Source organism: Desmodus rotundus, chromosome 3, assembly GCF_022682495.2.
Source record: "Desmodus rotundus isolate HL8 chromosome 3, HLdesRot8A.1, whole genome shotgun sequence".
In the NCBI taxonomy this organism is placed as follows: domain Eukaryota; kingdom Metazoa; phylum Chordata; class Mammalia; order Chiroptera; family Phyllostomidae; genus Desmodus; species Desmodus rotundus.
Window position 1 is genome coordinate 141,770,839 of NC_071389.1, and position 27,729 is coordinate 141,798,567.

The window sequence follows — 27,729 nt, forward strand, 5'->3', positions numbered from 1 at the left end:
CTAGGGAGATATTCTACTTTGTTTAGTAAAAAGGAGGGCGGAATGAGAGAAGAATATGTTTTCTCACATCTGAGTCATTTTGCCATCTGTGTCTACTGTGCATTCCTGATTTATTCTTGTGAGCTGCAGGATCAATAAAGTCTCAAACTATGTGGGCTCACACAGGATCTCCGATTAGTATAATTCTATTAATTTTTTATCATAATACTAAAAACCTACTTTACAATAGAAAGCATATAACTGTCTTAAAAAGAGATGGTATAAAATGTTTCTTGACCTCATCTGGGGACAGAAATTAGTACTAAATCACTGGTTCCCCAGGTCCAATTCAATGATTCTGGGAAAAGGCATGATTATCTAAATTACATCAAGCTTTTAAAAAGCACAGATTAAAGAGTTTAGAAATTTATACTTTTAAGTTCTCCAGATGATATTAAGTACCATGACCTGGATGGCATTCCTTTAAAGCAAATTTCTACTTAAAATATGGAAGCATTCTGCCTTTCTAATTATTTCAATTTGTTTACATTAGTAATTCCCAAAGGAACTTTTTGTCCAATGAGGAAGTAAAAAATTTCCCAGCACATTGTGGAAACTTCCACACTCACAAGTTGTTATGAATCACCATTATAAAGTTAACCTTTCTGGGGAGCACTGAACTAAACACCAAACAAGTAAAAATCTGTCAGAAAAGGCTCAGTCCCAAGGCAAAATAATAATAATAACAACACAACAACAATAATAATAGTAATAAATAATATATTTGCACTTTCTTGGTGAACTTAATAAAAACATTTCATTTTATAGTTGTTTCTGGCCACATGACTCAAATGATAAAACCTCAGGTTCCATGAGTGGGACAGCAAATCACCTGAAAAGATTCATCACTAAAAAGACGTGTTTTGTGTGGTCAGTAAACTCACACTCCATTAAATCCCCAAGCAAAAATAAAATGAAGGACAAAGATTCAATATCAAGAAGCTGTCCCTCAAATCTGGGAACCATGAAAAGAAGGTCACTAGAAGATTTGAACTTTTATTAAGCCATAGCCGAAAGCACTCATGGAGTGCTCACTACATGAAGCGCTCTATTTGAAGGAAGGGGTCTCGTTTAAAGTAGCCGTAATTCAGCCCATAGAGATAATAGTTTAAGATCAGCAGTTTGAACCTCCATCGGGAGCACATGGGTTCATTCTGAAGGGTGCAGGTGTAACTCGGTCAGTACTGCTCAGTTTCTCAAATTGAATGGGCCTCTGCAGTTGTGTAAATCCCACCTTCTGGGTGGTCTTCCAGAGCAATCTCAAAGAGGGCACACCACAGAGGTACTGAAGTTAATTTATGCTTATGTAGACTGTGAGTCACGCAGCTGCCATTAACACTACATAGTGAAGTGAGTCCATAGAAGTAAAATGTGAAAATGTCCAACAGCATAAAGCCAACTTTCCTTAGAGCATAAAATCGCAACTAGAATGACCACTGGAAAACAAATCAAGACACAAATGAACAAAAGTGTAGTTTGTTCAAATGAACAGAGGTGTCGTTTGTTCCAGGTATACCGCAAAATAATGAAGATGAATTAATAGCAGAAGGAATCATGAGTGACAGCTAGCTGATCCATGATCATAAAATACAGGACTGATAAACTGAACATGGTTACCTTGTTTGGTTTTAATTGACTCTCCTTCCTTCATCTGCCCACTGTGGCGGTGTGACACAGCGAACAATGCTCAACCCCTCCTCTGTGGCAAACCCACTCACAAGCTCGGAACCAGCTGATCCCAACACACAAATATTTTAAAACTCATCTCAGAGATGGACAATTATCAATCTAAAAAAATCTTTTCCCTGTCTCCCAGAAAGAAAAAAAGTTCATTTTCTTTCCTAAAACTTATTCTACTTGTTCTTTAAATCCCTTTTCCCTCATTTCTAATACCTTAAATATATCCCAGTTTACACCTTTCTTCAATTTATCAAAAAATAATAAATAAACTTTTGCCTTGAGTTTTCTCTCCCTCCAGTTCTAAGGGGTCAGCCTCACCACTCCTATTTTAACTATAGTGACATAACTAGGATGACTACGTTTTCTGGGATTATTCTAATTTCCGGTATTTTACCACATTATTTCCATTTCGGCTTGTGGTTTGAAAAGATGAGATTTTATCCTAAAATCTTCACAATCTGACTTTCACTACTTCTACTGAAATTGTTCTCTAACATTGCCAAACCTAACCACTGGTTCTTCTTATTATTTTTTGCATTTTTTTTATTATTGTTCAAGTACTGTTATCTTCATTTTCCTACCACCACTTTCCCCTGCCCCTCCCGCCCTCAGTCCTCCCCTGCTTTGGCTTTGTCCACGGGTCCTTTATATGTGTTCCTTGACAACCCTTCCCCTTCTTTCCCCCCCTCATTGTCCTCCTCCCACCCCTCTGGTTACTGTCCTATAAGTGGTTCTTATTTTTTTAGGTCTCTGCAGCATTACGTAGTCTAGTTCCACCCTTCCATATTATCGGTGTCTCTCACTTTGGCCTTTACACTAGTACAGGCCTCATATATCTCCCCTTATCTTCCTCTTTAGCATTTCCCAATGTGTATTATCAGTAACATAAGCCTCACAGTATGTTCCTTGATTAAGAAAAGATTCTGTGGTCAAAATGGCTCAGAAATGCTACATATAACGTTCTCCTCCTGCAGCTCTGTATCAGTGAATTGTGTGCACTCCTTGATTGTCATGGTAAAGCCACAACTGATTTATTTTAACCGAATGTTTTCCAATAAGTAATCCAGTGTTTTACTAGTCCACAGAATCCTTTTTTTAAAAAAAACAAACACATATTAACGTGTCATGGAATTGGTATTATGTAGGAGTAGTAGTTTGATGAAACAAATATTTAGAGTAACACACTAGGGAATATTGATGTACCTGAAATTTTAGGTTAAAACCTGAAATCTATCAGGCTTCCAAACTGAATTTGTCATCTTTTCTCCTGAGCTAGGTCTGAACATCAAATTAATCATTAGTAATAGCTTTTCACCAATCTCACATCCAGACAGTTGACAGATCTTTTCACCTCTTACTGTCTATTGTCTGTAGAGTTTGTTCCCTCCCTCACGTGGCTGTGGACATCACCCTAAGGCCAATGTTCCTTAAGCCTCCTCTAGACTATAATAGCCAAATGTAAGAATTAGGGCAGAACCTTAAAAAAAATTAAAAAGGGAAAACAATTCTCAGCTCCACCACAATCTTGTTAAATTAGGGGTTTGGGGGGAGGGGGGTTTGGCGGGGGTGCTATTGGGGAGACACTTGGATTTGTAAGCCTAATGTTTGCAGATTTGCAAACTGCTGAAGAAGACCATGAAGGCTCCCTGACTTTTCTCCTTCCCCTGACCTAGGCATTTGCAGTTCTTTTCCATCATCTCCTCTTCTTCTTTCTTTAGCTTTTAGACAGGTTTATTCATTTTTATTTTTTATTTTTATCCTATTACAGTTGTCCCAGTTTTTACTTTTCCTCTCTCGCCCTCCTCTGCCCAGTCTACCACACCCCCAACCGCTCCCAGTCAATCCCCACACCATTGACTAGAGAGACTATTATGCTAAGTGAAACAAGTCAGTTGGTGAAAGACATCTCTGCTTGAAGCGACATGGTTTTGAGTCTCCTAACTGTCCACTGCTCTTCTCTCAATGTGGTGCCTTTTAAAGTGAGGGTCTTGTACTGAACCACAGAGCACTCTGGATACAGGCTGGTCAATTTGTAAGACAGTAGGACCATCAATTACCTATTATTGCTCCAAGGTTTCTCCCAACCTGTCTTGTTGTTGGACAAGCAAATCACCCTCCTCGGTAGGCCACCTGCCTGCAGCAAATTACTAATCATCCTCAACACCAATCTGCAATAACCACCAAGATGTGAATCAAACAGCAAACAGACTAAACTTCCCTGAATTTTAAGGCATTACCTAGTTGCCCTTTTGGTCTCTGTTCTAAATAAACAGCATGAATCCCTTTCTCCAATGAACTTCCATTCTGAAGTCTGCAAGTTATGCCAATCCTTACCATGTTTCGGTATCATCAATGGTTCACATTTACACTGTTTTATCCACTAACAAAATATTTCAACATGATTTACTTAATCCTCTGAAAAGTTCTTCTGAAATGGGTATTATCCTTACGAATGAGGAAATTAAGGCTCATAGAGGTTAAGTAGCTTATTCAAAGTCATACACAGTAAGTAAGTGGGGAAAGTTGTGACTTTAACCTCACATGTCTTATACCTTAATCACAGCTTTCTCCCCTTTAAAATCAATGTATAGTCAATTGGCCATCATCAGAAAATTAGCACCAATTAACAACACAGGGTGTGATAGCTACCAGATGGTGAATTACTCAGCAAAAAGAACAATCAGCCAGAATATAGGGAGGCATTATAACATAATACAGGAGCTGAGGAGCAGTTCCTTTGAGGACAGACAGACCTCAATTTGTGTCCTAGCTCCATCTCTGACTGCTAGTGTTACCTTCTGTAAATTACACGCCCTTTGTGAGCTTTGGTTTTCTATTTGTTATGAAGAATAAAGGAAATAATTTTCTTTAAAGCATTTAACATGTACCTGAAATAATGCCTGATACACTGTAAGTCTTCAATCAATGCCTTTTTTAAAAATCCCTAATCTAAATATGATAAACAGTTTATTAAAATTTGTCTGTTTGGAAATAAATACAGATCTTCTGAATTTAGTGTACCATTCTTCATCAACTATCTCCAGGTGTCTGGGAATAGAACTATGTGTGAATTACAGAAAGATGGAAGATAGTCATGAGGAGAGAGAAAATTTGAAATAATGCTTGAAGTGGAGGCCAAGAGAAGGTACATAAATAAAAGGACTGAGCTATGTGTAACCACCCAGTGGCCACCTTTCATGGATTATCATCACACCCAGTCACTTAGGGATAAAAGAAAAAAGAAAGAAAAAGGAACAACTTAGAAGACAAGGTAGTGGGTAAAGTATATCCCTGGTATGTGAGTAGATTACTAAATAGGTGAATTTGGAGCTCCCAAAAATCAATTTGCAATTACATTCCATTTCATTTCTTTCCATTTATCATTGGGAGGACTTCCAGCCAAGATGAGGCATAGGTAGATATGCTTTGCTTCCTCGCACAACCAAAAGAAAGACGACAACAAATTTAAAAACAAAAAACAACCAGAACTACCAGAAAATCAAACTGTATGGAAGTCTGACAACCAAGGAGTTAAAGAAGAAACATTCATCCAGACTGGTAGGAGGGGCAGAGGAGGAACAGAGATAGGCAGCCGGGGTGGGAAGGACTTTCAGGAAGGCAGCAGCTGGAGGACTGGGCAGGCAAGGCAGTGGCTGGTGAAGCGGGCAGTCCCACATTTGTGTGCAGATAAACAGGGAGGAACACTTGGGGAGCGAGACAGACCAGGCAACCCAGGGTTCCAGTGCAAGGAAACAAAGCCTCAAAACCTCTGGTGGTAAAAACCTGTGGGGGATGCAGCAGTACTAGAAACTCCCAGCCTCATAAGAGTTCCTTAGAGAGACCCATAGAGTCCTAGGGAGAGACCCGCCCACCCGGGAATCAGCACCAAAAGGGCCCAATTTGCTTGCGGGTAGCAGGGGAAGTGATTGAAATTGGGGCAAGAGCTGAGAGGGAACAAGTGGCATTGTTCCCTCTCTGACCCCTCCCCCACATATAGCACCACAGCACAGCAAAGTGGGTTGCCCCACCCTGGCCAGTACCTAAGGCTCCGCCCCTTACAACACAACAGGTGCACTGAGACAAAGAAATATGGCCCTAATGAAAGTACACATAAAACTCCAGAAAGAGAACGAAGTAACAAGGAGACAGCCAACCTGTCAGATGCAGAGTTCAAAACACTGGTCAGGATGCTCACGAATGATTGAGTATGGACACAAAATAGTGGAAGAAGTGAAGGCTATGCAAAGTGAAATAAAGAAAAATATACGGGGAACCAACAGTGAAGGGAAGGAAACCAGGACTCAAATCAACAATTTGGAACAGAAGGTAGAAAGAAACATTCAACCAGAACAGAATGAAGAAACAAGAATTCAACAAAATGAGGAGAGGCTCAGGAAACTCTGGGACAACTTTAAATGTTCCAACATATGAATCATACGGGTGCCAGAAGGAGAAGAGAAAGAGCAAAAAATTGAAAACTTATTTGAAAAAATAATTAAGGAGAGCTTCCCCAATCTGACAAAGGAAATATACTTCCAGGAAGTAATGTAATGTAATCACAATTACATTACCCAAGATTAAAGATAAGGAGAGAATCTAAAAAGCAGGGAGAGAAAAGGAGAGAGTTACCTACAAAGGAGTTCCCATAAGAGTATCAGTTGATTTCTCAAGAGAAACTTTGAAAAGGCTAGAAGAGGCTGGAAAGAAGTATTTGAAGTCATGAAAAGCAAGGACTTACAACCTAGATTACTCTATCCAGCAAAGCTATCATTTAGAATGGAAGGGCACATAAAGTGCTTCCCAAATAAGGTTAAGCTAAAATAAAAGAGTTCATTGTTACCAAGCCATTATTACATGAAATGTTAAAGGGAGTTATAAGAAAAAGAAGATCAAAACTATGAACATTAAAATGGCAACAAATTCACAACTATCAACAACTGAATCTAAAAAAACAACTAAGCAAACAAGCAGAACAAGAACAGAATCATAGACATGGAGATCATTTGGAGGGTTATCAGCTAGGAGAGGGGAGGGAGAGAATAGGCGAAAATGTGCAGGGACTAAGGAGCATAAGTGGTGGGTACAAAATAGATAGGCAGATGTTAAGAATAGTATGGAGGAAATGGAGTAGCCCAAGAACTTATGTGCATGACCTATGGACATGAACAATGGTTGGAGGTGCCTGAGGGAGTGGGAGTTGTTGGGTAGAGGGGAACAATGGGGGAAAAATTGTGACAACTTTAAGAGTATACTCAATAAAATACATTTTTAGAAAATAAATAAATCCTTTAATCAATTGCTATTTATATATGAGGAAACAGTATTAATTTTTATTCCTATTTCACTAAGAATTTTTTAAATTAAAAAATGCACTTTGAATTTTTATAAAATCTCTTAGGGGAATACAAAGATGATCACAGGTTTTCCTGAGATGTCCCAGTGTTAAACTGCTCATATATTCCTGAAATGAACCCCAGCTTGTCATCGCATGTTACTCATTAACAAATAGCTATGTTCCTTTTACTAATATTTTATTTAATATACTTATGTCTATTTTCATAAATCAGACTGGTCTATAATTTTTCTTTAATTGTAATGTCTTTGTTAGGTCTTGGTTTTAGAGGTATTTTACACTTGTCAAAGGAATTAATAGCCTTTCGCCTATTTTCTATGATTGACAGTTTGTAGTAGTACAGAAATAATTTGTTTTCTTTTTTCTGTAAAAGTCATAGCTGGTTTGTGATAACTCTCAATTTCTTGTGTTACTGCAATTCAAGTTTATAACCCTTCTTTAGCCAAATTTTGTATTTTGTTCTTAGAAAATTATGCTGAGACTTTTAATTTATTAGAATACAATTATACACAGTATTCCATTAAAATTTTTTCCCATATCTTTGGTTATTTATCCCATTCTCAGACCTAGTGTTTCAAACCTATGTTTTCTTCCTCCTTTTCTCTCTTGGTTAGACTTGACAGAAATGTTCAACTTTATTTGGTCTTTTTGAACATCAAACTCTTGGATTTATTTAATAGTTCTACTTTTTTTATTTTTCAAGTTATTTTAGCTGAGTGCTTTTAAGATTTTTTCCTTGCCTTTGATTTTCATCAGGTTTACTGTGACGTGCCTAGATATGGTTTTCTCTGCACTCATCCTGTTTCAGATTTGTAACACTTTTTGAATCTGTGACTTTAGTTTTTGTTTCTCAGTTTGGTAAAATTCTTGCTGTTGTCTCTTCAAATATTGCTTCTTTCTGATTATCTTTTCTTTTCTTTCTGTGGCTCTACTATGTTCTACATGAAATTGTCTATCTTGTATTATCTTTTCAAAACTTTATTTTTTTAGCTCTTTAGCTTCAGTCTGGATATTTTCTACTGGCTAGTTTTTCTGTTCACTAATCCTGCCTTCTTCTATGTCTAACATGCTGTTAAACTCATCTTTTGTGTTTATATTTCAATCACTGCTTTTTTCAGCCAGAACTATTTTGTTCTTTACAATAGATACCAGTTCTCTGGTGAAATTCTCCATCTTGTCATCTATTTTCTTGAATATATTAATCACAGTTATTTTTAAAATCTGTGTCTGATGACTTAAATATCTGGATATATGAGCCATGTATAGACCTGTTCCTTTTGTCAATTTATCTCCCCTGGTCTTTACTTTGGTGTGCTTGGTAATTTTTGATAAATGCCAGATGATGTGTATGAAAAATTGGACTCAGGATGATGTTATCTTCTACAGAGGGTTCATCCTATTCTCTGACACACAACTAGGAGAGGGAGGCGAAGGGGAAGATTAATCAGGGACTGAGCTAACTTGAAGCTGGGCTGCAGTTTTTGATAAGCATGGTGTACCCTTGTTTTGCCCCCATTATACTGGTGTGCTGATGCCCAAGAGAACCTAGTGTTAAAAGTTTGGGAACTCTAGGAGCCAGTTGCTAAACCATAGGCATTTATTAAAAATGAATTATACAATTAAATAAATTAAATAAAATAAAGGTAATGCTCAAAAATGTGTAAAATTTTTAACTAAACTTAACTGTTGTCTATATTATTTATATGTGCTGTATTGTTATTACAAAAATACTATATAATGGTGTTACTGCATGTCTTTTCCCAACTCCGCATTCAGTGATGCCACATTTGTAGCTTGATAGAGCCCATGATGGAAGTATTTGCACCACAGAAACTGAAAGCACTACTAATCAGAGCTTGATTGATTGTTCTGTTGACTATCTAGATCAACTGTTCTCAACTGGAGGTAATTTTGTCCCCCAGTGTGTATTTGAAAATATCTGAAAAAAATTTTGTCGCAACTTGGCGTCGGTGGACTGACATATAGTGGGTAGAGGTTAGGGAGGCTACTAAATATCCCACAATGTACAGGACAGCCCCTACAGCAAAGAATTAGCCAGACCAAATGCCAGTTGTGTTGAGACTGAGAAATTCTGCTCTGCTGTGAAATGTCTGGAATCTTTCCCTTTCTTCCCACGCCTAGCTTGGCAAACGCCTGCAGGAAAAAGGTGGGCCTTTTATCCCTGTTTATTATATTGTTTTGGGTATTTTTCTAGCACTTTGATGTGACTACTTAGTTCGATTATTTTAAATCTTTCTTATTTTAATAAAAACATTTGACTATGAACTTTGCTTTGGATACAGCTTTGGATAACTGACCTTACTTTTTTGTCACTTTTTGCTCTTTTTGATGTTTCTGTGTAAAAGGTTCCAGCCATCAACATTCTTGTCTCTCCCTTATTTGGGATGAGTACACCTTTGCCGTTGCAAGCTATGCCATTGTTGAAACAATCCACTGAAAGTAAGTTCCATGAGCTGTCTAGAGAAAACAGTTTAGCAAGTGTGGTAGAGGTAATAATTAAGGGAGTTCCATAACCAAGTATCTATTTACACTTTGTATCAACTGGAATCATGTAACTGTGATGTCTGTTATTCTTGACTTACTAGAACAAAACTACTTATTTAACAAATAGTTAAGTATCAAGAATATGGAAAGTCCTATGCTCCTGTAGATGGAGAAAATCTGAAGTCACGACCTGTTCTCTCACAAAGTTTATAGATTTGCAAATAACTAATGTTTTAAAACTCTCAGCTACTCATCAAAGTCACGCTATTTGGGGAATTTAGAATCCAGACTCACTTTTTAAAAACTTACTCAACAGAAAATGAAAATATTTTGGATGAGATGGATCACTGAGTCAATCTATTATAAAACATGTGGCAATGTTGGAGTCAACACTTTTTGAGAACTTTAGATTTGCGTGGTGTTTAAGCTTTACCTACATATTTATTTAAAGCTGAACCATATTTTAAAAGCTTTCATTATATCTTTAAGAATATGCTTATGCAACTCCTTAATGTGATACCATAGTTCTATGAGTAAGAAAGAGTTGAGATTATTCTCACCATTTTACAGATGAGGAAAATGTGATGGATTGTTTAAGTGACTAGCTTCTGCAGCAAGTCCATGCTAAAATTCACAGCTGTTTTCACTTGGTACTCTGATGGCTTCTGTAGTTTTCTTTGCTAATGTTATGTGATGGGTCCCTTCTCCGTGTGTAAGATAGACTGAAGACACACATCTCAATGAAAAGTAATGCAATTCTTACTGAATCAGTGACCGTGTTTTGACAAAAAGAATCACTTATTTACAAGAAGGGCAGCTTTATGGATTGCCTCAGAATCGCTAAAATGTGTATATTATTTTTACAAGCTATTCAATATCTTTAAGCAATTTCAAAGTTTGTGAAGTGGGATAAACATTCATGAATTTTCTGATCACACTAACAAGTTTACATGAATTATAGATAAAACTTTTTCCTATTATGGTTCCCAGCTTATCCTAACTATCCATTCTAATTCACTAAGGAGAATCTAAGCTATTTCTGTGTACTTTTGGAAAATTAACTAAAGAAATGAGATTGTGATTTAGGTAATATAAGGCAACACTGTCCTTCCCCCACTTTTCTTCCCTCAAAACACACATACATGCACACACACTCACACTCACACTTTTGGCTACTCAGGGATTTCATGTGTAAATATTGCTTCAATTTTCCTACATGTATATGTACTTAATTTTTTTTAATTTTTTATTTACCTTAGAGAGAGAAAAAGGGGTGTGGGGGAGGGAGGGAGGTAGAGAGAGAGAGAGACAGACTGATTTGTTGTTCCACCCATTTACGCATTCATTAGTTGATTCTCATATATGCCCTGAGCAGGGGTTGAACCCACAACCTTGGCTTATTGAGAAGCTCTCTAATCAACTCAGCTACCCGTAAGGGCTATAACTTTCAAATAGAATGATGCAGTTACAACAATTTTTGCATATTGTTAAACTTTCAATCATGCCTTGTCATAGTTTTCTGATTTCTTAAAAAGGAGCTGTTCTTTCCTTTATTTTATGCTATGCTTTTATGCTATTTATACTTTTCTTTTCTTTTTTCCTGGTGGTTTAATGAGTCACGCATTCACAATATTTTTTGCTCCTTATCTTTGCCAGTAACTCCAGGAAGTACTTTTCTTTCAATCTAGCTGTGGTCTTGCCCTGAGCTTTTGCATGAAATGAGTATGGAAAAGTAACTCCCTCTGTTACAGATACTTTTCTTGTAAATCGCTGTATGTGGGGACAAGACAGGAAGGGTCAATGGGACGAGGGAAGTCGATTTTATATTCTCTGTAAAATAATATATGAGATATTTTGATATAACAAAAGTTTAAGCCACTGCTCAGAAATGTAGTTCATTATAGAGTGATTTCATTGTACTGGAAAGCTTGCTTTGTTAAAGAATTTAGAAGGAGGTGAAGGGCAATTCAAATGTCTTAAATTCAAGTTAAATGCATTTTGTTAAAGACTGAGAAACATTTGCTGGAATTATGAGTAATTTCCAACTAGAGTTCTATAAAAAGCAAGCTTGAAATCAAGTTCGTGTTACTCTCCCTAGCATAATTCCACAGTGACGCAAAGGTCTCTGAGTAAGTATCACAGGGATAGCATTTAAAGGAGCCGAAAAGATGGGATTTGAATAGAATACAAATAGAGAACTCTCTCTCCTGCCCCCCTTTTCTTTTCCCCTCCCTGCTTTTATATTTCTCCCCTCTTGCCCCTCCCAAAACACACACACTTACCATTATATCAGAAGGGGAAAAGATTATGTTGGAAGTCTTCTCTAGTGGCAAATGGAGTAACATACACTGAATAGCACAGTTGAGTAAATTGTGTGTGGCACTGAACTGGAATTTCTTCAGTGAAAGGGCTTATGTTCTTAAAGAGTAGAAAAACGGCTTAAATTTTCTAGTAGCCTAGAATAAAAACGCACCGGAGGCTCATGTGAAATGTAGCATGTGTGAATAGCTTTGCAGCAGAGTTCCATTGGAAATGTAGCACCACAGCTGGGGCAGCGACTCATCGCACTAACACACACCGTTAACAGACAGACCCTCTCTAATCAAGCCTGCACTTTCTCACATTATAAGGAATTTCTTAGGCTGTTGTGATAACATGATAGGTTCCTAAAACTTGGTCAGGCCACTTGAATTTAACATTCGTAGAATAACTACCATAGACTAGGAATTTTTCTGTATTTAGTTCTTACACCTGTTTGGTTTTATTTTCCCCATTTTATAGGTGATGAATCTGAGGTCACACATCTGGGCCAAAATTCAACTGTTTCCACCAGTTGCTTTCCGCCCATGCATGGGTGTTCTGATCGATGAAAATAAAGATACAAGAAAATTTTAAGACGGGAGGAAACACAGTTAAGACAGCTTATGTCAATTGGCCTCAATCATCTCAGAAAAAAAAAAAAATCCTAAGAAGAGGTAAAAATTTGGAATACAGCTACTTGAGAAAATGAAATGGGGAGTTGATAAGTGAAAATAAAATGCTTTTCAGTTTCAATAACTAGAATCCTGCCCGTGTATCCAGCTGCCGTCCTACCTCACAGATGTTTAAAGGCTTTATGGCTTACTCAACATTGGCTACTTCTTCCTGTCAGGATTCCAAGGGGCTTCCCTAAGGATAACAGCCAGCCGGAAGCTGAGTCCTTCTTGATGATCTGCCGTGATGGATCTATTTACTTTTGGTTCAGCACCCCCCCACTAGAATGGTCTTCAATTTTCCACTTAAGTACTATGACAAATACAGTTTTTTTCAAGGAATGCAGTGTGTGGGTGGGTGTGTTCCATGTGCTCCCATTGTGCTGAGCAAAATAACCAGACTAGTGTGACCAAAGCAAAATATTAAAACTTTATTTCCCTAAGATTCTTTAGCTTTTGTCTCTTAAATTGAGTGTTACTATTTCAAATCCATTTACATACTAGCTATGCGATCATGTGGTACTTACCTCTCTCAGTTTCTTCGTCTATAAAATGTGCTGTTAGGAAGATTAAAAGGCCTTATACAGACGGCACTTAGAACCATGCCTAGCATCTGGTAAGTGTTACGTGAGTGTTAGTTCTTGTATCATCATCATCATCATTAGTGAGCCTATATAAAATAAGCCATTAATTCAGTGCAAGGTCTTACAAGTAAATGTATACAGAATAAAAACTACCCTACAGATTCCTCAGAGTCTTAAAGTCATCAGGAACTCATTACACGTGGATGATATTGGAGAATATTGAAGTTTATCAGCTAACAAAGAAAAAAGTTGCCATTGAGGCTGTTACACCCCTATTTCCTTCTCTTTTCACCCCCAGAAATCTATCTTGCACACTGCTCTGGCTTACTTCCCCTTTACATGATGCTATTGTCTTATTCGAAATTTCCCTGCAATCTGTTTGACAATGTTCAGACACATATCTGATCGACAAATATTCAGTGATGACGATGACATGCCGGGACTAGAGATATAAATAGGACTGAGACATGGCCTTGCCACGGTGGGGCTCACCTGCTAGTGGGCAGACAGGCACATAAACAGGTAATTGCAGCCCAGAGTGGGACATGCAACGATGGAAGGGCATACAAGGTGCTGTGGCAGCAGAGATGAGGGAAAACAAAGTTCACTCTGGAAGGCTCAGGCAGGGCTTCCCGCTGGAAAGGATGCCAGGGCTTAAAGGGTTCCAAGCAGGATGTGCAATGTCCTCTGGTATCCAAAGGCTTCCTTAATGAGGGCCCTTCAGCCCTCCAGCCACATCTCCCAATACTGCCTACACACCTCACCTCCCCACTTCTACTGGACCAGTCTCCTAACTATTTCCTTAAAAAATCCACTTCTGATCCTATCTCCAATCCCTCTTCTTACGTGGCATCCTCCATCAGGCATCCCCTACCTGGGAGGAACTGAACCCTTCTCTCTGCCTGGTAAAATGTGGTTTCCTGTCCTCCATGAAAACTGGCCCTACTTTGCTACAGCCATAAACCCTCCTGTCACACAAGAGAGCATTTCAAACAGGCATAATCAGACAGAAACTAACATTAGCTTCCCATATTTATAACTATTTATTGTGTTGTCTCATCTCTCCAACAAAACTGTCAGTACTTTAAGGAGAAGGCAATTCATAGATTTGCTTCACAACACCTGGCAGAGTGTCAGCCAAAGCAAAATATAAGTGGTCATATATACTTTTTGAATTAAATTATTTCACCAATGCGTTCCCTGGTTTATCTGATGTGCAATAAATTCATTTTATGAAATTTTAGAAGTTCAAATAACCAGAGGAGAGAACATTCTTACTTCTGTCAGTTAATTTACTAACTGAAAATCAGTAGTACTATATGCGACGTACACTAGCTTGGTAGAATTCGTGAATGTGAAGAAAATGGGAACCGTGGAATAAATTACACATTTGGTTTATAAGCAGTCTGTGAATAAGGTTCTTGTACTTGGTAAGCAGTAAGAAAGTAGTATGTTGTTGACTGGAAATGTGCTTAGGGTAAAGTATGAAAATGAAATGAGAATAATTGACTGACCTTTTTTGTAAGGAAAATATATATAACTTTACTTGACTGATATATATATATATATACACACACACACATATATATACGTGTGTGTGTCAAATAAATGAAGAAGATTACACAAATACCTGAATGCATACACACACACTGTAAGTGTGAGTAACAGAAATGTCAGTTAGGAAGATAACCTTTCCATACTGCTAATGCTTAGGCACTTTCAAATTCAGCACTTCTTTCTTTTCTCTTTTTATTTCCTATTTCCCTTCCACTGTTATTTTCCATATTGTTGAGCTATTTAGTCTTTTCTCCTTAACTTTCTTACTTCACTCCCTGCGAAAACTCCACGCACTTTCTCTCTCACACACACACCCCTCAACTGTATCTGACAATCTGTGTTCGAACTATGAAACCAACTCTCCCAGAAGATATAACAGTGATGCCATTGATTCACTAAACCAACAATTTTCAACCGATGGGCGGCAAGAATTTTTAAAACATGCAGTACCTCACTATTTAGTCAGGGGCACTGACCTCTTCTGCCTTGGATTGTAAAATTTTAAAAATGACAACCACCAACACAACAATAGTACAATAACCATCCAGTGTGAATAAATCAAAATTATACCTATTCTTTTGTCAGACTGGCAAAATATATATGCAGGGTCCGGCACAAATAATGCCCCTTTTACTTTACAAAATCTTTTAGTAGAAAATCACAAGCATGTAATTCTATAACATAACAATATCACACTCACGCACACCATATGACATGTTAGGTGAAATGTTCAAATTGCTGCCCATCTCGTCCGAGACATTCACATACCCCACCAACCACACTCACGCAAGCTTTACTTCTGCAGAACCCTGTATTTTTGGTGTGCCACAGGTTCTTAGTAATTAATTTATGTGTGCCATGAGAAAAACGTTGAAGATTGCTGCCCCAGAGGGTAGATTTCCAGTAAATTCCAGAAAGCGGATTTCTGGAAAGCTGCATTACATGACAGTACAGTGACTTCTCTGGTATTTAGTAAGCTACAGACATGCCCTCTCCAACAGTCCAGATCTCAGCCCCAAGGGGCAAAAGGTAGGAGGGTGGGGACTGCAGGGGAAACTTCCCCTTGGGCTGCATCTCAGCTCTAGGGATTCTGATTCCTCCTTATATTTGCTATTTCTGTATTCTTTAAAATTTCTACTTACTTCTTACTAGACAGTCCCTCATTACCACAACCCTCTGTTGTAAGTGATAATTCTTTATATTAAACTTTCCAGTTCAGATTACTGTGTGGTTTCTGTACCCAGAATGGGTACTGACTGATACATACTTCCTCATATACTGTAAAATAGCAACTAAAATATCTTATCAATAACATCAATAATTGAAAAAGATAAATTTTCTGGTGTTCTATGTATAAATTGCAAGCTTAAAATATTTTTTTCAAAACCTCAGAGCTATATATTTATACCATTTAATGAATGGAGAAAAACACCATATACCTTAATTTGCAAAGGCAGCCCTACCTGTCTTATCTATCAATCAAATCAGGTTTATTATCTGTCCCAAAAAAGACTTTAATTTTTTCAATTTGAATAAATATGTAAATATATTGATACACGTCCTCATGACAACCATGTCACTCAAGTAGACTAGTAGAAAACAGAGAAGGCAGAGATAAACAAGCAGACTGCGCTTTACCAAGATGAAATAATATTTCAATAATTTTTTACCACTTCAATATTTTTCAATATTTTTGGCCTTGCTTTCATGGGTCTCCCCTTCAGAAGTAATGCTGTTGTTTTATTTTATGTCCTAGATATTTTACCCTGGGACAATAAATCATAGTAAGTTTGGCTGACTGGTGTGGCTCAGTGGATTGAGTGCCAGACTGCATATCAAAGGGTCACCAGTTTGATTCCCAGTCAGGGCACATGCCTGAGTTGTGGGTCAGGTCCCCAGTAGGGGGCGCTCCACAGGCAACCACACATTGCTGTTTCTCTCCCTCTCTCCCTCCCTTCACCTCTCTAAAAACAAATAAATAATTTTTTTTTAAAGATTGAGATGGGTGAAAGATAGGACATCTTTTGTGAGATAGGAGAAGGGTGATTATGATACAGGAAACAGGAAGGAAGAAGTGGCCAACCACAGACTCTCTCAGACACATCAGTTTCGGCAAAGTGTACGTACAGTTGAGGACCAGAAAACTGATTCCCTCAAAACTGTTCACGCCCTGTGGTCCCTGGAAAGGTCTCCAGTATGAAGATAGTAACACCAAGTCAATGAGCTACCTTTCTACTCTACAGACAGGGATATTCTGCCGCTGCCAAAAAAAAAATTTTTGACAGGAAATCAACTAAGGACAACCTTGTTTTAAAAAGGAGAATACAGTATCAAAGCTTATTCCATAAAAACTTAGAAATAAAAGCTTTCCTTACAATAATGCTACAGGAAATAGAGGCAGTATTACATCAAATGTGAAACTCCCTGGGCCCCGCCAGGACCTATGCTTGGATAGGGGTCTTGCTTTTAGTTTTCGTGACTCAAAATCTCACGTGGGTTAAAGCCTTTATTTACAGTTGTTCTGTTTCTTATTTAAAACAGTAAGTTTTCCTCAGATCCATCACTTTACTCAATCACATAAGAAAAAAAGTGGAGAATCTTAAACAAAAAGCAAAGGGGATGTGGCCCATTTTTACCATTTGGGATATTAACAAGTTTAACATGGCTCAGCAACTATCTTAAGTGTTGTATCAACTATTATGACACAAGCTAAAGGTGCTGAAATATAAGGATGTGCGTTTTCTGAAAGGAAATGGGTGACAACCTGAAGGGCTGGTCTTTTAACATAAAGAATTCCTACCTGAGAAATCAGAACAGATTCTCAACCAACAATAACGTGCAAAAAGTTTTATGCAAAGTAAGAAGGGTTTTAAACATTTTAAATTTTTTTTTCAAGGAAACTACTGTTTCCTATTATTTCTTTAAAAAATCTGTAAATGTTAGTGTTTTAAGAGGGAAACATTTATAGAGAGATATTATGTTTTACATGCTACACATATTAATTGTTTGTACATTTCCCCCAAGAAATTTGTCATTCTGTTTTAAATATATAACATTTACTCTCACTTAAGCCTTCTGTCTTTTTATTTCCCCAAATCAGCACCCCCATGGGAGTATAAGGCTTCTCGGATTTTCTCTACCTAAATAAATAAATTTTGGTAAAGGTTGTTCTTTCTTGAGTAAAATTCATAATCTCTAGAACACAATATCTGAATTAACTATTTTGGTGGAAAAGCCTTATGTACTGCCTATTTTGTAGTAAGCTATTAAGATCTTTAAAATAAAAATTTTGGACCAATGCAAAAACTATTAAACTCATAGTATGTAATTTGCTTATATATGTACGAGTACCTGCTATAATTCCCATGTCACTTTCAATATGGGTACTACCTCTCGTTACAGAAGTACGAATAGTCAGATTGATGGATATTATTCAATCTGAAGGATGCACATAAAGGATTTTCATTATAGTCCAATAAATAAATTTAGGGCCATCACTTGCTGATAGAAAATTCAATAAATCTTCTGTAGCTCTACTAAGCCTCATGTTTGTTGCAATGAACAAGTTAATATTGGGTATCTTAAAGATACAAGTGTTGCAAAATCAACAATTATGTTTTTGAGGGTGGGAAATAGAAATGAGAAAATTTAATAATGTAAAGTTTCTAATATGAACAAGCAGTAACCGGTTTGTTGCCATCTGTGACCTGTCCATACCCATAGGCTTTTAATACACTTACTTGAATAATGGAGCTCCACAAACAACACATTTATATATTCCAGGGTCTTTGTGATGTGTATATGCCCCTTCGAAGGCACTGGTGAACAATAAACAGAGCGTTAAAAAATTAAGTAAAGTTAGCATCATTTCTACAGAATGTATTTGCTTAAAATATATTTCTATAATAAATCTTTCAAGGGCTTTTTGTCCTATAATGAGAACAGACTAAACATATGGAAATCTGAACATGACTAATATATTTCAAATCTATATAATAAAATGTGCATATAAGTACTCCAAACCAGTGCAGGATGAGTGTGTGTATGTATGTATACATATATGTGTGTATGTATATGTATACAGAAAGAGTCATGTAGTTATGTAACGCTTAGGAAAAACATCCTATTTTTTTTTAAAAGCCTGTAGTTCATATCCACAGAAAAAACAACAACAAAACACATCACTACATAAGATTTCTGCTACTCTACAGTGTCCAAGAGTATATACCAGAAAATGCAGAAAGATCCAAAGACTTCAAGTGGAAGGAGTCTTATTTTTTGGTTTGAGAAGGAATATTGCAGCTTTAAGGGAATATTTTTCTAAGTTAACAATCTTAAAGGCTAGGAGGTCACTCAGCTAATACAAATCAGCTGTGCCGGCCCAACAAAAAGTCTATGTGCTCTGCAGCTTGTTTTTATTATCCTTTCACCCTCTTTATGAGGTCCAATTTTTTTATAAACAGAATTTTTAAGAATGACCTAATCTCTAGTTGTTTGTGTGCATTAAATCATTTTGCTGGTCTTGTACACAACGGGACGGGCAGAGGTCCTCCTGGGCTGAGCCTGACGTCCACCGCTGGCTCATTGTGCAGCAAGGGTGGACTTTGTCAGAGATTCAACACTTGGTAAATTCAGTAAACAGTATCCACTGTGACAGGAAGAGAGTGTTGCCTATTAACAAGAACCCCATGTGTGGTAAAGAGCTCTTTCACTTCATGAATGAAAACAAGAAGTTACATCATTAATAAATTTGGATCAGAGGTAAGTTACGGCCTTATGCCAAGCTCCATGGTATAAATTAGACAACAAAATGGTTGGACCTTGGCAAGTTACCTTTGAGCTGGAATCAGCTGAGAGAGACTTTATTCACTAAAGAGAGTCTTGGAAGTGAACAAACTCTTTTTTCAGGACTCGGGGCGAACTTCCAGGGACCAAAGCCATGTGAGGGCAGTTATTGAAAATTTTTGACATTCCAACCACAAATGAGCCAATAAATACTTTCTCCACATGTGCTTCAAAAAGAAATTGGAGTGGGGTAGAAAGGAACTAAATTATGCTACCTTCTTTTTGCAGCCAAAACGTCTATACTTACAATGGCCACCTTCAAAATTTCAGCATCCTGGCATAGCGCCATGTCCCTCATGGTTTTGCTTACTGTGATGTCTTCCCAAAAAATGTACCTAAATCGCTATTACTTCCACACATTTTGTAGTAAACTAAAAACAGGCCCTTAATAAAAGCCTTGTGACTTTACATAAGATAGAGTGTTCATTAAATGGGGGAAAGAATAAATAAAACTTAGTCTTAACCTAAACAATATCATTTTCAAAACTTTTCCAGGATTCTAATTTGTAGTCTTTAGCAAATAAGTGTAGAATTTCTTGAATTAAATGTCAAGGAAGAAGATTCAAAGGCAGAGGGGGTGGGGCTGGGGTGGAGAAACCTAGCTCTTGCTTAATGACTTTTTCTTACAGTTCACCTTACCTTTCGGTCCCTTTCTCCTGAGTGACATGGTACTGCAGGGGTGTTAGCCGCTTCCTCAGTTCCTGCTGGGAAAAGACCACCTTACAGTTCTTTTTATCCCTACATGACCCTGGAAAAGAGAAAGGATATGGGAGAAGGAGGCTCTTCAGTTTGAACCCTAAACAGTTGCTGTGGCTGGCCGCTGCAGCACGGCTTGTGCAGCCAATTGCCAGTGACCAGATCAGTCCCTAAAGCACCACCTTACCTGAACTGCAGCTGATTAGTTCTCCCAGTCAAAAAAAAAAAAAAGTTCCTCAAGATTCAGGTGACTGCACTGGAGCACCGACAACGCGCAGCAGCCTGAACGGCTAGCACGTGATGGTAAAAACTCACTGAACAGTCACGAGATGGTAGGACACCCTTTATGTCTCCAAAACCTTAAAATTCTTTCTTTTAGTGAATGTTAAGAGTATAACTCTAGTCACACTGTATGTATAAGATGATGGGCATATAATGTTACACAGTAATTCTCCATTCAATAAGTTTGCGTCTTAGTAGAGAGTGGCTTGAAACCTTCATCATTCAATTTCCAATCTGGGTGTTTTAAATACCATCCTATATTTTAAAACTCTGAAGATACAGTTTCCACGACTAGAGATTGTTGCTCTCTGTGATTCTGTCTGATACTTTACTAGGTTCTGCAGAGTTCTTAAAAACAAATGTCTCTTTAAAAGACTGCATCTTACCATGTTAAACAGGCAGCAAGAAACTGTTAATAGACTCCAGGAGAAGGCACTTACACTAATGCAGATTCAAGAAGTTCCAAAGAAGGGTGATAAAAATAGGGAGGGGGAAAGACAAAGAGAAGAGGAAAAGTGAATGTGATTTTACTTAGAGACCTACATTTTCTTTTTGCAAAGTATATCTAGGAACACTTCACTGATTAAGTGTATTTGAATGGTGAAATAATTTTAATGTGATTCTAATAACAATGGCAGCTTTTATTTCAGCCTATACAGACTGCAGTAAAATGTTCAGACAACACCTGTTTATATGTAGTATTTTATTTTACCTGCACAATGAGCAAAAAGGAATGTAACTCCAGGACAAGGCAACCTTGCCGGCTGCAGTAAAACCACTTTTCTTTGCCATCCATCACAGGGGAAAAGGGGCTTGCAGATGGCCCTACCTGAAAACTGTTTTGAAATTACTAAAAGAAATCCTGCTTGGTTTCCTGAATGTTGAACTCAACTTCTTTTGAAATATTAAGAAATATGATTGAGGAGTAGAAGTGCTTTCTACTTCTTTTACTTTTAAGGCATGTAATGTTCATATGTGAGTTCACTGAAATTTAACTAGGAGGAACTTAACTAACCAGTTGCCCTGATGGTGGGATTGAAGAAGGATATCAGCTTCCAAATCCAGGGCCACCAAGACAGGGCAGCTGATTCTCCAGGAGGAAAATACGGAGGCCGGAAATAGCAAACCAGAGGCAAACGGAAAGGTGCACCGTGGAACACGCCTGTGGGCTGTCAAACAGCGCCTCTCCCGACGCCACACCGTTGGCTCTGCTCTGGCCTGGAAAGATCCGTAGGAAGAGCTGGCCTACCGCTCGTGGCGTGCCGGTCTCCCATCTCACTGGACTTCCCTGCACGCCTCCACACTCCCCATATTACACTAGGCTTTATCCAAACACCTACTGCTTACACTGTTAATATTTTCCAAGGGGTAGACAGAAATGTTTCCCTGAGAAATGTTTGTCCTGTCAGAACAAGCCTCTCCACAGCTTGAATGCAGAACTGCTCTTTCTTAAATAATAAGGTGACTGTGATGGACCCCTTTCTGTTCAATTCACTGCAGACTTCTTAGATGTTATCTTTTTTGTTTTTATTTCTTTATTTGTTGGAAGTGTTGCATCTTTGTTGATTTTTGTTCCAAAAGAAATCATTAATTGAAAATTTATCACGACATAATGTGTTGGTTAAAATTATTTTCCCCAATGGCATGGATAGTTAAAATCTGTACAATTGGAATTAAACAATTCTGTCCAAAGTATTTTTGTTAATATATGTTCATTCATACAAAAAGACCAATTGTGTTCCCAAAGTTGAGAGAACTAAGCTACCCATCTGTATGTCATTTAGTACAAGAGAAGCAACTGCAGGTTTAAATTACATGGTATTGGATTGCAATTTCCTAACATTGGATGCTTTTCTGCTTTTTTACCTTGAGTCATTTACTAAGGAGTGTTCATAAAAAGTAGCTTAAAGCACAGATGCTTGCAAATCGTTTAGGCAAAGATGTTTCTCTCTTTTTCATCCTCCCTCTCTCGAAAAATCTCTTTTCTGAAGAAAAAAAATAAAAGTGTTGGTCACTATTGACAAACCATGTCAAGCATTTGTATAAGGAGAAAAGGTAAAATTGAAAACATCTGATTGAAGTAAATAATACAAACATAAAAAGCTTTACTGGTGAATGAAGGGTACTGAAGAGACTTTATTTCATAGTTTAGAAATTACTTTTGATCTAAACATTCTTAAAAACTATGAACCATCTCATTAACTGTGCTGCAGAGACCTCGCTTTAATGGCCAGCTCTGAAAGAGCGCTGCTGTACGCTTTTGTTACCCTCCGCCCTACTTGAGAGGGGGACAGAGATTTCACTCCAGCTTTCTTTGTTTGTCTTTCAAGAACCACTAAAGCAGTATTCACACAAATTTTGTAGGAATGTGCCCTGTGTCATAGCCTACAAATTATTTGGTTTTGGTGCACTTAAAGGTCATCTTCCAAATTAGCAAAATTTTCCTACATCCTGGCTTTTCAACCTTAAATATAAATATTGTTTCCTAACTGTAAGTGAGGTTTGTTCTTTAAGAAATGCTAGTGCTTATTTAAAGTTGTCAACTTTGTACATTTTTATTCTTTGGTCATACTATGTTCTCAAAATAATTAGGCTTTTAAAGTGTACCTAATAGCAAAAGGAAGTATATGTCATCTAGAAACAACTATTGTGGTTTTATATGAAACAACTCAATGAGAAGTTAGGTTTTAATAAATTTCTTGCCACATAGTTTCATAACAATAAACTTCCTGGACAATCAAAAGCTATATTGTTACATTAGCTCTTTAGCATCATAACCTAAAATTGGCATATACAGAATGGGGCAAAGGAGGTTTACATTGTGAGTATGTGAGACACAGTTTATTCTTATGGTATTACTTAACGATTACATTATTTTCCATACAAACAACTGTAAACCCACTTTTGGCCCACCCCATATAAACACAGAAAGGCCTCACTTTTGTCTTTGATTTCCTGTCTTCCTATGAGACTCACTTTTCTAGGGTCATATGGTGCCACTGTTAAATTTCAGAGAAATCATTTCATTCTGAAATTCTAAAATAATTCACTGGATGGTTTCTCTTTACTATCTTCACTTAGGTACTATAATTTTCTTATTACACAGGGTAATGTTAATGTCTCTCTAACATTAATATTATTTGACATCTGTTCAATGACCTCTAAATTGGCTTAGAAGTATGTTATGGAAAGATTTTCCCCTTTATTTCAATGTTTAATGGAGTACTTTGAAGGCAGAAGTGTGTGTGTGTGTGTGTGTGTGCAACACAAAGTGTATTTGAGGGAACAACACTGCCACTTTGGTATCTTATCACACCACCATTCCCTGCAGAGTTACTTTGGTATAGGGAAGATCCATCTTGGACCCAAACCAAGGGTATTTATTTACTGAAATATGCCCAAAGTCTCTTTTTATATTAAGGCTTCTTCATGTTGTTGATGGCTCAAAGGTAGTATTGCCTTGGAACTCCAATGGGAAGCTTCTGCTCTCAGCAATAGTAAACTTACAGCAAGAGTCCGCGTTCGGGCTCTGCCTGCTTCCCGGTCATGTGGCCTCAGGCAAGGCGGTCTCTCGACTCTGCACTGCCCCCTCCCAGCTCTCCTCCAAGGACCACAGAGATCATCACTTAGTGAACACTGCCTGAATGAATGCAACATTACGTTATCGTCCTGATCACAGCAAATTCTGAAGTTAAAACTGTATCTGAAAAGGTAGCCAGGTCAGGTATTTCAGCATGCTGCAGTATTTTATTGGTAATTCCTTGCTTATAATAATTCCCTCAGAACAGTATTTTATTCATGTTATCATTAAATATGATTAAAATAGGAATTTAAAGAAGAAAACTAAATGTAGTGGCTACTGTGTGCCAGGCCCATTTCTAGGCACTTTTACATAACTGTATTTAATCCTCTCAGTAATTCTGGGAGGTAGATGGCATGCCTACTTCACAGATACAGAAACTGAGATTCATAGGTCTGATGTAACTTACTGATGACAAAAAGCAAACAGGTATATCGACTCGGACTCAGGGCGTCTGACTGCAGAGCCAATGGTCATTACACTATCTTCTGTGAGGAAAAAACATGCTGCCCCTTACTCCTGTAACTACGCAACAGCTTTCAGCTTAAAGACCATCACTAACAACTTAAGATGATAAGGGAGAGAAGTTACCCAGTACACCCAGAAAACAATAAATACGATTGTGCATTAGCGGCCGCCTGTTTTCCCGGCGCTCACTCCTTCAGCACAGGGCAGTGACAAGGCTCACACGGGGTTCTCGCAAAGTCTATAAAATGTTGAAAGGCTTTTCAACTTCCTGTTGAGAAGCAAATCAGATCTGTTTCCTAAATCTTAAAGCACTTTTAAGTCATAAATCTTATATTTCAGTGTGAAAAATCAAAACGAAACCTAAAGATCCCATAACTGTAATTTTGTTTCTAAGATCAGAAAAAAAATGAAACTATTAAATATTTTCCCAAGATAATAAGTGAATGGGAAATAATAAGACTTCTGTTTTGCTTGGAGTTTACTAGGTTAAAATAGTAATATCCATGTTGAAAAACGTTGATACTGTATTTAAAAACATACTTTGATTTTCACAATTTTAATTTTCAGCTGGTTATTAATTTGTCAAATTAGAAATCTGAACAGAATTTTATTCCAGATATACTAGTGTTGGGAATTGCTAAATGAGTGGGCATATGTAAAGCCATATCTAGTCCATTTTAAAAGGAGAATATGAAATATATTCCATAAACCATGTTCTCCTGTTTGTTTTGCATGCCAGTAATTCAATGAAGGCTTTAAGAAAAAAATGCAGAGCACAGGGAAGAAAACCTCCATGCGTGCAGAAGCAGGACCAATTCTCCTGATTTTCCTCTCAAAGCGGACCTGCACTGGAAAGCGTCCCTGGGCTCGCCCACGGTCCAAGGCGCCGGGACACTCCCACTGGCTGTGCTCTGGCTTCCAGGGAGCTCGGGTTTCGGTCCTACTCTGAAGACCGCTGATCCAATGCTTGCTCTTACGTTTCTTTAAGTGGGTGCAGTTATTCTCTTTAAAAAATGTTTATTAGATTTATTGGAGTGACAAATGTTGAGGATTTACAGAGTGCCAGGCAGTGAACTAAGTAAAATACACTCATTCATTCATTCAATGATTATTTATTGAGCACCTTTTATCTGCTGGCATTATTCTAAGTACCTAGCATATACCATGAACAAAATTAAGATTCTACTTTTGTGAACCTATCGTGAAAACAGACAAAACATAATAAAAAAAAAAAAAAGTAAATCACATAACCTGCTAGAAGGTGGTAAGTATATGGAGGAAAACAACAACAACAAACTAAGTAGAGCAAAGAGGACTGGGAGACCTAGAAGTAAGGGCTGTGAACTCACATAGAGAGGGCACGTAGGTCTCACTGAGAAGGTGACATTTGAGCCAAGCCTGAAGGAAGAGAGGAAGTTGCCTGTGCTGATTTCCTTCTTTTCTCTCTCTTTTTTTATTGTTGTTCAAGTACAGTTGTCTCCATTTCCCCACCCCCACCACTCCCTGACTCCAGCCATCCCCACCTCCCACCCTCAATCCTACCTGCCTTGGGCTTTGTTCCTGGGTCCTTTACACATGTTCCTTGACAACCCTTCCCCCTTTTCCCCTCGTTATCCCCTCCCACCTCTGATTTCTGAACACATATCGGAAATGGCCAATGCAAGAGATGAACACACTAAGAAGTTCATACTCCAGTGGTAGAGACAAAACAGGTAACTGCAACACAGGTGCTAAAACCTGAGTAGAATGGAGTAGATAAGCGACAATTTAAACATGCAAAGAATATATTTTTAAACCAGGAAATTTGAAATAATGTATCTTACTACAGTGTCTCACATTACCTTTTTTTTTTTCACTTCGAAGAGAAATCTTATTGAATACCCTTTTGGCAAAGTGCTGTACTCAAAATAGCTTTCAGAGAGTCTCCAGCTGAACTCTGAACAGAAAGCAGGGAGCAGACTCTGCTAATTTACTCCCTTTCAGACTCGAGATCATCACTCCCAATCTGGAGCCTGTGTAAGAAGATACCCAATAGATGTTTCACACGCTGAATTTCTGACGGGCCTAGAGAGCAAAATCCTTTGGCCAAACAATGCTCCTGAACAAACAGTGCTTCAGCCAAACCCTTCTGAAGCACTTCACTAACTCTTCCCTCCAGAGTAATCTTCCGCTGATGGCAGAGAACACGTGTAACTAAAGCATAAAATTAGCACCTCAATTTAGTTTCCGCTTTTTGAAAAAATTTTAATTTTCACCTTTAGATTCAGTTTCATTTCATCTGTCCTCCAAGTACAAAATATAACACAAAGAAAATAAAACTCCAGGTCTTAGGTGTCAGAAAGCAGACAAATATTTCTTTTTGTAGTAAAGATTTTTTTTCTATAGGTGAAAAAAATCATATATTGGTCACAGGAATAATCACATTCCATACCTTTTTGCTATTTTTCTATTATTTCACCTATAACAGTTCTATGGGTCAGTTTCAGTTATATCCTATTGATTCATGCACAGAGTTCTAATTAACATCAATGAACATTATAAGCACGCCAAGGCAACCTACCATTTTGAACTTCCTGAATTAAACAAGACCCTATGTTTTAGTGGAACATAGTTGAATGATAGCATTGGTCTTCTGGTTTCCATACTGAAGGTTTGGACAAAGTAAGAAATATTTTCAAGCAAGTTTTCCTTCCAAGTAAATACCCTGATAAATTCACCCCTATTCTGTTCACTCCTTTCATCTGTATACGCTTAGGATTAGTGTATTTATTCTGCAAGGTACTATTTACACAGGCTAATGTAGCATTTTGCAATTATTCTCAAATGTCTTCAGTTATTTCTGCTTTATTCTCCCAGATTATTAATCCTTTGAAGATATAAACTATTGAGCCTAATATTAATTCACACTGTCTGCAACTACTTATCAAACACTGACAATGAATCGAGAACTGTGATGAGCATTGAAAAGTAAAAACTGAGTAAGTCAAGGCTCCTGTCCTGGGAACCTAGCAGGAAGATAAGAAAAACCACTACAACGAGCAGTCTTCGAGAAAAAGTACATGCAAAATTTTGCGTAAAGACAGTTAACAAAGAAGACATTAACAGTCTTAAACTTTGTCCACCTAGACTGACTCTGTCCGGTTATAACTGGGATATGGAAAACTCACA

The 27,729-nt window shown here is 37.7% G+C and overlaps 1 protein-coding gene across 2 annotated transcripts in view; it reads right to left on the bottom strand.

Moving 5' to 3' along the window:
* Positions 1–27,729, bottom strand: part of MSRB3 (methionine sulfoxide reductase B3) — a 165,175-nt gene that overhangs the window by 93,711 nt on the left and 43,735 nt on the right. For both annotated transcript variants that reach the window (XM_053921208.2, XM_024576410.4), the window contains exons 3-4: positions 20,175–20,283; positions 18,431–18,508 (exon numbers count right to left, since the gene is read on the bottom strand). In XM_053921208.2, coding sequence (XP_053777183.1) covers positions 18,431–18,508; positions 20,175–20,283 — 187 coding nt within the window. The remainder of the gene's footprint in view (positions 1–18,430; positions 18,509–20,174; positions 20,284–27,729) is intronic.